We start from the raw sequence: 11,838 nt of genomic DNA on the forward strand, positions 1-11,838 counted from the left end.
CTAGATGACGGCACTCTTCTCCTCCTGAAAGGAGGCGCGGGGGGTCGGCCTGGCCAGGAGCAGCTCCTTCTCGTGCACCAGGCTGTCCAGCAGGTCCTCCTGGCGGTAGTTGTGGTAGACTTTCAGGAACGCCAGGATGGTGATGGCCAGCCAGGCCAGCCACGAGGCCCAGAGGCCAAACTACACAGAGGGAGGGCAGAGGCAGAGTCAGGAGGCCAGCCAGACCCACCCTCCATGGCCGGTGCCGCCCCACCTGCCCCAGAGCAAGGTGGGACCCAAGGGGTTGCGGCACCTCCTCGCTCACCCACCCACCCCCACCCTCTGAACCCCAGGTGGTACAACGCATCCGGGGACTCTGGCCACCCAGGTCCCCAGGCAGCTAGGCCCGCCCCGCTCCGAGGAGAGCCCCTCCGTAACGCCTCCTTCTCCAGCTGCTGGAACAAATCGACCTTTAGCTATGGTTCCCAAACAGCAGAAGGAGAAACCATTTCATCAGAACCAGGCCCGAGCCACAGCAACCAGACTCTCACTGGGGGTTACCTGTCACCAGACCCGGCTCTCGCCTTTCTAATCTAATTGGCGCAAATTAGGGCTAAAGCATTTGCCGCTGAGCTGTTGTGCGGGTGTCTCTGGCAGTCTCTGCGCACGTCAGCAGAGACCCTCCAGACGCACTGGACGCCCAGCCCCTGGAGGGCGCCTCTCCTTGGGAAGGGTCCTCAGCGCAGTCCCTGGCCAGCGTGAGCCCTGAGACGCAGACCTGGGGTCCAGAAGTGGACCTGGTTGCCAGCAAGCGCTGCTCAGAGCTGGAAGGAGCCAGCCCCACCGGGCACCCCTGGGCACCCCTCGCCGATAGCATCTGCCTGAACACAGATGCAAGTTTTGAGAAAAAGCCCCTACTGACCACTAGCAAATCCTGACACGCCAGCATCCTCGCTAAAGGACTCCCCTGAAACGCACCTGCAGGGCAGAGAACGAAGCTCACACAAGGGCAGGGCCGGGAGAGGGCTGTCCCCCCAACAGCAATCAGGGATGGGCTCCTCCAAATTCACAGGCTAGATCCCCCCACACCCTTCCTCGGACACCACATCGGCTTCCCCTGGCCAGGGAATAGCCATGAGCCCCCAGCATCTGTCCAAGCGTGCCCACTTGGCACCAGGACCAGAACCCGAGGTCCCGGACCTGGCACTGCAGACCCAGGATGGGACGCCTAGTTTCCTTCCCACTCTCTCAGCCCCTGGACCTCACTTCTGCACTTAGCTTACCTGTCCCCTCCTCCCAGGATCCCCCATGCCTCACCCCTCTCCACCTCCAGCTGCAAGAGCCCCCCTCAGCCCCGGAAATCCAGGAATACCACTCACTCGGCCACGTCTCCGCGGCCTGGCGCCATCCTCAGCCTCCCCTGGAGGAGGCATTGGGAGGCAGGCGGTGCTCGCAGTGACGCTCAACAGGGAACGGACCCTCCCCAACAATGCGTGCCTCCCGGCCCGCCTGGCAGCCCCTCCCACCAGGACAGCCCCGCCTACCTGGGCGATGGTGAACTGGTCGTAGAAGGCAGAGTTGTCCACGCTCAGCTCCAGATTGATGTCCTGGAGCTCCTCACAGCTGAAACGGTGAGACATGGGGTGGCAGGTGACGCTGGACATCGGGCACGGGGAGCGGCACGCAGCACCCCTAAACGGTGAGGCAGCTATCCCGACCCCAAAGACCTCATCCCTGACCCCTTCCAACCAAAAGCTTCTGCTCTCGCTCCTCCCCATCCCTAAGGCTGTCTCTTCCAAACCCCCAGGAGAAAGCCAGCTCGGTTCTCCGCAGCCCACCTCCGAAGGCGGCACAGGGTGGGATCTGCGGGGCCTGGCTGTGTGGTCCTATCTGGTCTCCAGGACCCTGAGCACACTGGGCCTCTGTGCCCCAGCCCGGACCCACCCCCGAGGGTGCAGGGGCCTTACTCTCATGTGAAGAGGGCACCCACATCAAGGGGACAGGTCCAGGGAAGATGCTGGCCAGGTGTGCACAGGTGGGAGCCCCGGGCAGGTTGAGCAAAAACTCGTGCTCAGAATAGGATTCGTGCCCCAAGACGTCACTGGGGGCAGCAGGGAGGGGCAGGGCTCAGGCCCACCTGTGGGGCACAGTGCCCTTCTCCGTGATGGCGTCACACCACATGCTGAAGCCCACACTCACGATGGTGCTGGCAATGAAGACAAGGAAGACCACAGACGCGCTGACCAGGAGGTTCAGGAAGGCGTAGAGGAAGGAGCTGCAGCAAAGGACAGGAGAGGAAGGTCACCGTGTGCCAGTGCCAGGAGACAGCTGGGGGCTGGGCCCGGCTGGGGCGAGGGGGCCATGCAGGGCCACCAGGGGACACCTGCCTCTCCCTTGCTGTCCCCCACCACAAAGTCCCATCCCAGCCTCCCAACGGCCTGGAGTGGGAGCGCTTGCCAGCACAACCTTCCAGAAGAGGCAGAGCCAAGATCCAAACCCAGGAGTGCTCACTCCCAGCCCATTAGGACCAGCACCCTCTCCAGGCCACTCCCCTGCTCAGCGGCCCCGAGGCCCTGTGCCCACATGGTCATGCACATTGGCGGCCTGGACCTGAGGTGTGACGGAAGCCTGAAAGGCCCAGCTGTGACCGGGGAGGGGGTGTGAGGGAGCACAGGAGGCAGGGCCACACCGACATGGTCCCCCTAGGGGCTCTTCCATCCTCTGCCTGAGGTGCCGTCCCAAGGGGACCACAGCAGTGATCCCTCTCCCAGGCTCCTGGCCAAGCTCAGCCAGTGCGGACCTGGCAGGGGACCGGGGGTGGTGGGAGCTCATCTCCAGGGGGCTGCTAGGGGATGTCCCCGGTGGGCTGTCCCTCTACCAAAGGTCAGTGCCCCCTCCAGGCGGCCACCAACCCTCCCCTCCGTGGTCCCCATGGCCAGAGGGGGTGACTGGGCCACTGCAGCGCCCACGCCTGGCCCACATTCTCGTCTCTGCCAACCACCCCCTTCGGGCTAGCCACGCTTGGGTGAACTACCCGTTTCTGTCAGGGACCCCGACGGCCAACTCTGAACGACGCAATCTGGTGGGTCCTGGGTGCTCTGAATACGGCGTCAGGGCCTATGGTCATAAAGAGGAGTACACGATGGCCCACCCCAAGTCCCGGCTTGTCACCGGGCAGAGCAGAGTGTCAAATCTGGCCCACCTCAGGCCAATTGCATGACCTTCAGCAAGTTACTCTCCGGGCCTCAATTTCTCCCTCTGTAAATCGGGTAGCCAGAGCCCCCACCCGGTCATTGTGGAAACTGAGGGAGCTTCTGTGGGCAAGGGATAGAGAGTGACAACCGCAGGGTGTTGCTCCAAAGCACGTGCTCCCTCCCCAGACAGGCTCCAGCCATCACCGGAACTCTGACCTGCTGCCCGGAGCTGCGTGCGTGGGGCCGGGCCGTAGCCACAGGGGATGGAAGCGTGGGGGCATGGTCAGCAGCCAGATCCCTGGAGACCAGATCCCTGCGGTCTGTGTGGGCCCAGGCAGGGCTCAGGGAATCCACTCCCAGAGCTAATGCTCTAAGGAAAGCAGAGGTTCCTCAGAACCTACACCCTGATTTGGATGGCCTGCCACTCCAGCCGAGGAGAACACGGTGGTCCCAGGGGGAGCAAAGAAGCTGCCTGTCCTCAGTACAGAAGGCCAGACCCCCAGATGTCAGTTTCCTAGGTGCCCTCCACCTGCCAACAGCCTTCTGCCATCCCACCAGGTGCCCTGCCCAGCAGGTGCCCAGCATCTTGGATGAGAAGCCGCTGCCCCCAGGAGGCCCTCCGAGCTGGAGGAAGAATGGCCAGGGTGCAGAGGACATGCTGGCCAGGCCACCACCTGACCTCAAATCCTGCTCCCTGTCATGGGAGGGGGAAGCAGGCCCCACGTTCTGTGCCGAATTCTAGAGAGGCACACCAGCAGCCTGCTGTTCCCTGTGTGGCCAGAACACCCCTCCAGGAGCCCCCAGCACAGCCTGAGACACACACCCCCACTCCCATCGGAGACCTGCCCACACCCCCTCAGCGGGGTTCCAACACAGCCTCCTAGAGCCAGAAACTCAGACTGTCCACAGATTTCAGCCACATCCCTATTACACAGGTAAGACTTGGGGTTCTCCGATGACAGGAACATGGCATCCCCATCCCATGAGACAGGGAAGGGGGGCCTGCAGTCATCCCCCCAAGAGCCTCCTGCCATGTCCTTTTCTGGTCTGTTTCCATGGAGCCTGCCTGGGCTTCCCAGAGCTTTGAAGAACTGGGTGTGTCCAGAGTCTACCTGGGCCCGGCCCCACAGATTTCACAATGTGACCCAGCTCCCCGCTCCCCAAGGACCCACAGGGCAGCAGCCAAACCACCAGGAGGGCCGGCACATCCTGGGTTAACTTCATCTTTCTCACTGCCTCTCAGGGTGCCGGCCTGGATGTGCTGTCTCCATGGTGACCGGATCCCGGGAAGCCCTGGGAGCGTTTGTGGGCTGGGGGACATGTGTGGGCCAGCAGATGGCTGGTTTTGACCCAGTGTGCTCCCAGCCGTCAACCACAGACTGCTGCCGCCTGCACACCTCGAGGGCTCAGCACACTTGGACAAAGCTGCCCCAGACCGCCAGGCCTGCGGCCCACCCTCAGGTCGCCCATGCGCCCCCAGCCGGAAGCACCCCGGGAAGCCACGGGTGCCACTGAGTCATGCACCCGTTCCTCTCACCCTGTCTGCTCCTGGACACAAGCTGTCTGGGTCCCCATTTGCCCAGGGACACACCCTACGTGAGGAGGGAGCTGGCGCCAGGGACAAGGTCTGACCCAGGCTCTGGGGTCCCAGCTGTGAGCCCGCCCCACAGACCAATGTGTAGGGTTCTACCCTCGCTCTCGGTGGGGCTCCTGGCTGGTCTCTGCAGCCGGACTCGGGAGAATTAGCGGGTAGGGCCCTCTAGGACTACGAGCTGGACAGCGGCACTGAGGTCCCTGATGGGCTAGACACCTGAGGGCCCTTGCCATCCCACGAGCTCACTCTAATGGCCCTTCCGAGCCTCCTGTCCGTCCCAAGTCCCCACTGACCCAACACTTGTCTGCCTGCTTCAGGAGGCCTGCCCAGCGGCTGAGCTGGGATTGGCTTCTCTGGGTTCCCATCTTGCCTGTGGCTACAGGAGGCCCAACCTTTCTGGGTGCCCAGGACTTGCTGACACAGGCAGCCTGCAGAGCTGACCCCTCAGCCAGACTGTGGACCTGCAGACCTCCATGCTGGGGAGGCGTGGGGGGCCCGGGGAGGGTGGGCTGTGAGGCAGCCGACCTCACACGCAGGCATGTTTCTGTCTTCATTCAACAAACACTAATTTGTGACTCGCAAGCTCAGCCCTAAGCAGAGAGAAATGAGATGCACGCCTGTCTTGGGCTCATCCAGCCCAGGGCCCCCCCAGGTGGAGGGCCAGCCCTGGATGTCCGGGGGAGCTCTGGCTCAGTCTTGCCAGAAAACCGGGATGAAGGGTCGGCACCTCGACAGAGAGCATGGTTGGCTGGCTGCCACATGCCCCTTGTCCCTGTAAGACAGCTGGCCTCCAGGAGCTCAGGGTCTAGCTGGTGGGGACCTGGAAGGTAGGGCCCGGCCTCTGTGGCTCAGTGGTGCAAGATTCTGGAGCCCAAAGGGACCCCCAGAGACTGTGAGCAGGGTGGAGAGAGCTAAGGGCCCAGAGCCTTCAAGAAAGGGAGTCCTGGTCATTTCCCACAAATCGGGCCTCAAAGCTGGAGAGCAAGGTAATGGTGGTCTCTCTCCTCTCATCTCACAGTTGTAAAATGGGGTCTCTTGAGGCCACTGGTCTTACAGGGACAAGGGGGGGTGGTGGGCATCAGCTGATGGCCCAAGCACAGCCCCCGCACGGGCTGTGCCCACTGCTCTCAGCTTCCCAGATGGAAGGGACCCCAGCTACTCTCTCCTACTGCTGTCCGTCCTCTTCCTCAGACCCTGTCTCATATCGAAGTTGCTTCCCCGCCCCGATCTGCACAGAGACACTGACTAGGGTAACACCCAGGCGTGACAACGTGCAGGCAGATGGCATCTCAAACGCCTCCTGGGGACACCAGCCACCGTTGTGGAAGAAGGAGGCCTGTGGCAGGCCAGGGTGGCCCCCTGACCGGCCCAGGCTCACCCTAGGCTGAGCCCCAGCCCCACAGCACCTGGAGGCCCCCCAGGCTGACAAGTGGCTTCCTGCAGACCCTCAATCCAGAACCTTCGTGTAGTGTGCTGAACTGTGACCCTAACAACATGTGTCCGGTACTCCAGTACCAGTGTGTGTGGCCTTAACTGGGGGTGGGGTCTTTGCAGGTGCCATTCAGCTAATGATCTCAGGATGAGGTCGTCCTGGATTTAGGCTGGGCCTTAAGTCCAACGGTGGGCGTCTTTATAAGAAGACGGGAAGAAACGGAGAGAGGAGAGGCCCCGGGAAGACAGAGACTGTGATCGGACACACAAAGCCCAAGCCAGGGAAGGTTCAGGGTTGCAGGCAGCCACCAGAAGCGAGCTTAGAAAGGATTCTCCTCCTGAGGGAACCCACCCTGCCAGCACCTTGACCCCCCAGCCTCTGGCCTCCAGGGCTGCAGCAGAATAAATTGTTGGTGGTGCGTTGTGAGAGCTGCCCCGAAACTCACACATGTGGGTTGCTGGACTTTGCCCCTCTGGGTGTCTCGGCCCCCACGCTGGGCTGTTCCAGGCCTCTTCACCCACCACTCTTGTGAATCCTCTCCAGACCCTCTGTCCGTGCCCAAGCCCAAGCCCAAGCCCAAGCAGAGAGCCCTCAACAGTGCCCACCTGACCGTCTGACCCACCGAGACCCTCAGAGCCATAGCTTGTCTCTCGTGTCCCCAAGAACTGCCAACGAGGGCTGGATGGGGCCAGGGTGGGGCGGGGTTTGGGAGTCTGGGTTTCCTCTGCAGATGTGAGGTCCACGAGGGGCAAGGCTGGGTGTGGCTGGGTCCCCAGGAGGTCCCAGCGGTGGAGGCACAAGGGAGGCTATGGGCTGAGGGGCCCACATCCCTCCCTCACAACATGGTGCCAGGGTGGGGAAAGGTGAAGAAGAACATGGAGACCAGAGGCGGGAAGGCCTCCTGGTCACGCTGCTCCCTGTTGCGTCCCCAGGCAAGCCTGTGGGCCTAGAGATGTGTCCTCTGGCCTTCATCGCACCGTCATCCTTCTTACCCGGAGGAAGGGTGTGGGGATGAGGAGAGGACTCCCCAGTTTGCTTCCTCAGCGGGCTGCCTGGCCTGATCCCTCCCCTGCACCTGGAGGAGCCGCAGGCCGGAGGAGCTGTCCACAGCCCGGAGGCCTGCGCTGAGCCCGCAAGCCAGGGAGGGCCCAGGGTCCCTCAGAGATGACAATGCAACATTTGCCTCCCAGGGCCGGACTGGTTAGTGCCCAAAACGGGGGGGGGGGGGGGGTGATGCACATTTAAAGGGGAAAGTACTGGCCTTGTACGCAGCGCGGGGGCCCCTCATGGTCCCCGGGTTCCGCGCAGACAAAGGGCAGTTTGCACGGAGGCCGTGAGCGCCCAGGGTTGATTTTCTGGGGCGTCCGAGCGCCCCCGCCGCTCTGGGCTCGGAAGGGGTGCGGCGCCCGGCCCGCGGGCTGCGTCTGACCGGGCAGGGCGGCCGCCGGGCCCCCACTTACCCCTCGTGTCCCTTGCAGAGGAAGAAGAGCGTGCGCCAGGCGTGCGCGGCGGCGAGCAGCAGCGAGAGGAGGCTGGCGAGCAGGCTGAAGCGGCAGGCGGCCGGCGGGCCCCACTCCTGCACCGTGAAGCGCTCGCGCTCCTGCACCGTCAGGTTGGCGCTCAGCCACATGCCCTCGGCGAAGAGCAGGCAGCGGCCGCGGAAGTCGTGGCCGTTCTCGGACAGCGGCACCACCACCACGAAGCTGAAGAGGAAGGCCAGGAAGTAGCAGACGCACTGCGCGAAGAGGAAGTGGTTGAGCGCCATGGCGGGCCGGGGCGCGCCGGGGAAGCGGCGGGCGGAGGCCGCGGGGCCGCGGAGGAGCCACCGGGCGCGGGGCGCTGGGTGCGGGGCGCGGGCCGGGCCGGGCCGCGCGGGAGGCTGCGCAGTGGCGGCGCCGGCGGGTCCTGCGCGCCCCGCCCGGGACGCGTGCGCAGCGGCCGAGCGCGGGCGGTGCCTGCGGTCAGCACCGCGGACAGCTCCCGGGGGCCTGGCCGGGCCGCGGGGGGCCGCGCGGCGTGTGCGCGGGGGGCAGGGACGCGCCCCGGGGGACGCGGAATGGGAAGGCCCCCGGGAAGGGCGGTGTGGCGAGGTCGGCGCGTGAGAGCGACTCTGCCGTTCGCGGCACCGGGGGCGACCCGCGCGGCTTTACGGGGCGGTCTCCGTCCCAGCCCCCCATGCCCCGGAAGGAAAGGAGACTGAGAGGTCCAGGGGCGACGTGTGCAGGAGGCCCAGAGTGCTGGGCGGGAGTGAGGTTGCAGGCCGGGCCGCAGGGACTCTTCCGCAGGGCTCTGGGGTGCGCGGCGTAGGGGAGAAAGGACGGAGAGTGGGGGCGTCTGGGTCCGTGGCAACCCGCGGGGTCACGGCGGAGGGAAGGGGTGCGCGCAGGGAGGAGGGAGCGGTCTGCGAGCTCCGTGCGCTTCTCTCCAGCACCGCTCCCTCAGAGGGCACATCCGTCATCCGGCCTGACGTGAGTAGGGCCCTGAGTTGGTATTTGTAAGATAAATAATGGATGCCCCGAGCACCTCATTAAGACAGCCTTCGCTGAGACGGAATCTGCTGATGCATTAATTAATAGAATTAATGCCTTGTCTGGTTCCCTTAAAGACTAAGTCACATTTAGTCCAATTCCCAGTGAGGAAGCTCTAGCACTGCTCCTTCTAGAAGAAATTGCCCACTGGTTTCAAATTACATCAGCATTTCTGTTGCAAGCACTGAAAGACCTTTTTGTTTTATTGCCAAAGTAATATATGCTTTTTCTTAAGTCAAGCAGTACAGATACAAATTAAGTGAACAGATAACGTGTCCTCCTCATTCCCCACACTACCCTGCCACCCTATCAGGGGTAACCACGTTTCTAGACATTGTGCTAAGCCCCTCAACACACTCACACAACGGACACAAAGGCTCCCTCCGCAGGCTGATCCTCGTATGCAACAACACACAATGGGCTCACTCCCTGCCTGCACACTCAGATCTATTTTATTCTTCTTAATAACTGCATAAGCTTCATAATAACCATGGGGCCGCATTCGCTTAACTCCTCCTCTTTGGTTAATTCTTCAATATTCGCGATTTCAGATACCGTGGAGTGAACATCCTTATGTCTGTCTGCTTGCCCACTTGTGCGGTGCTTCTTATGAAGGAAATTCTTAGAAGAGGAATTTCTACATCCCAGGTTTATACACACGTGAAGTGTTGACAGAAGTCTCCAAACTGGTGTCTAGCTGTGTTGCACAAACTCACTCCCATATCCGGGTCACAGACACCGTCTCCTAAACTGAGACAGGTCCGTTTTACACTTCTGTCAGTCCTGTGTGGAAAACAATATCTCATGGATCGTAAGCTTGGATTCTCCTTATCACCCCGAGTTCGAACGTCCTTGCCTGTGCTTGACGCCACGTGCAGAGTCCGTGATTTGCATCACAGCTCGTCATCACTTCAAAGCATATGCTGAAGACCACCCACAGGTCTGGGACAGCAGCCCTTTTCTCAGATAGTTCACTTGGAGTCTCTGCTACTACTGAGGACCCCAATCCAACCAAAGGAAGCCCACGTAGGCTTCAGCATCCACACCCCTCCACACATCTTGGGCAAGAGTGAGCATCCCATCCATCGGTGATCCAGGGGACTGACAAGTTAGAACACGTCTGGAGGTGTTAACTTCAGGGTTTGGTCAAAACTATAGAGACCATGTCAGTGAAGAAGGAAGTGACCAACAGGAAAACTACAGGATAAGCCGGAAAGATTATTAAATTTCTCCCATCTTAAAAGGCACAAGACCCTGGCATTTTTAAAGATGAGTTCTATTTAACCTTCATAAGTCAGGGAATTCCTTTGTTACTGAAATAACTCTGATCTATTAAAAAAAATACTAAAACTCTAAAATTCATTTTTTAAAAGTCAGCATCACATTAATGCTAATACCTCATTAGAAGAATAAGGCAAAGAAAGTAGGAAGGAATTTTTAAATACTGACGTGTGGAATACAACTCCATGTAAAGGATAATCAAAAACATGAACTGGGGGCACCTGGGTGGCTCAGGGGGTTAAAGCCTCTGCCTTCGGCTCAGGTCATGGTCTCAGGGTCCTGGGATTGAGTCCTGCATCGGGCTCTCTGCTCCTCGGAGAGCCTGCTTCCTCCTCTCTCTCTCTCTCTCTCTCTCTGCCTCTCTGCCTACTTGTGATCTCTGTCAAACAAAAAAAAAAACCATGAACTGATAGCATTTGTTACAAAACCGAGAACAGCTAAGCTTTATGAAACTGGTCAACAGTTTATTACACCAGCAGATAAAGAAGAAAAACCCAGTGTTTTTGTCAAGAGATACCCAAAAGGCATTTCATACAACTGAATGGCCATGCATTTAAAAAAAAAAATGTGTAAGACCAGAAGAAATTTATGTAGATATGATAAAAAAAAACACCTCAGAAATCTGCACGTATCCAAATCGGGTAAAGAGATGAAAACTCAGCATTACAGCTATTACCGGCAATTAGTCTGACAATTCCAACCAGTGAAACAAGTCAAGAAATTGAAATATACAGTAGAATTTGCAATTTTTTTTTTTTAAAGATTTATTTATTTGACAGAGAGAGATCACAAGCAGTCAGAGAGGCAGGCAGAGAGAGAGGAGGAAGCAGGCTCCCCGCTGAGCAGAGAGCCTGATGCGGGGCTCGATCCCAGGACCCTGAGACCACGACCCGAGCCGAAGGCAGCGGCTTAACCCACTGAGCCGCCCAGGCGCCCCTAGAATTTGCAATTTTGTGCAAAGACTAGATACAGGATAAACATAAAACACTCAGTGCCCTTTCTCCGGTATCTCAGGTCAGGTTCTCCAGGAAACAGACTCTGAGACTCTGAAATTTATATCCAACAACACACGTGGTGAAGCCGGACACAGAACCCGGTGCCGGGAGAAGCTCAACAGGGGCCCCAGCTACCAGCACGGGAATGTCTGAGAGTCACTTGGAGACGTCCCAAGTCAAGACATGGAAGCCACGCCTGTTCTCCCACATTCTCCAGTCAAGGGATGTAGCCCTGAGGAGGGTGAAAGACCTTGGGCAGAGGCAGTTTCTAGAGAGAGACGTGGCTGTGGGCGGACAGCGGGCAACACTTTCAGGAGCAGGAGGAGGACGCACTTCTGTCCTGGAGGGGACGGGAGCAACGCACCACAGCATCCACTGCGGCCCCGGGAGCGGCCCAGACCTACTGCAGCAGACGGGAAGTCCCCCAGCTTGGGAACAGCTTCTCTAAAGCTCTACTTGTTGGGAAGATTCCTCTCACCGCTCCCCTCAGGGCCAGAATCCACGGTGGGGCTCTACTCTGTCCCACAGACCTTGCCTTTGTGGGTGTTCTCAGCCTCAGTCCCGCAGAATCCCGCTCCTGCCGCTTACCTGTGGCTGGGCCGTGACTGGTCCTGATCTAGACAGACCACTCCCCTGCTCTGGTGGACGGCGGCTGCGTGGGCAGGACCTTCTGACATCAGGGGTCAGAGAGAATCCAGCTCCTGTGGGTCACTTCTGCCCACGGTGTCAACTCATGCCCGCAGGAGCTGTCGTGTACTTGGCTTCACTTCTCCTCTGTAGACGGCAGGACCTTGCTCCGGAACCTCAGTGCGGACACTGCATGAGCCTACCGGCC

General features: G+C 60.0%; 1 protein-coding gene across 1 annotated transcript; it reads right to left on the reverse strand.

Annotated features, from left to right (window-relative positions):
* LOC111148795 (transmembrane protein 179) lies at positions 1–7,964 on the reverse strand. Its single transcript, XM_022505606.1, has 4 exons — positions 7,660–7,964; positions 2,117–2,254; positions 1,524–1,602; positions 1–180 (listed from the first exon to the last, which is right to left on the reverse strand). Exons 1-4 carry the CDS (start codon positions 7,962–7,964, stop codon positions 1–3), a joined length of 702 nt encoding a protein of 233 aa, XP_022361314.1.
* Positions 7,965–11,838: the final 3,874 nt, after the last annotated feature.

Source organism: Enhydra lutris, unplaced genomic scaffold (genome assembly GCF_002288905.1).
Source record: "Enhydra lutris kenyoni isolate GAN:26980312 unplaced genomic scaffold, ASM228890v2 scaffoldscaffold20, whole genome shotgun sequence".
NCBI lineage: Eukaryota > Metazoa > Chordata > Mammalia > Carnivora > Mustelidae > Enhydra > Enhydra lutris.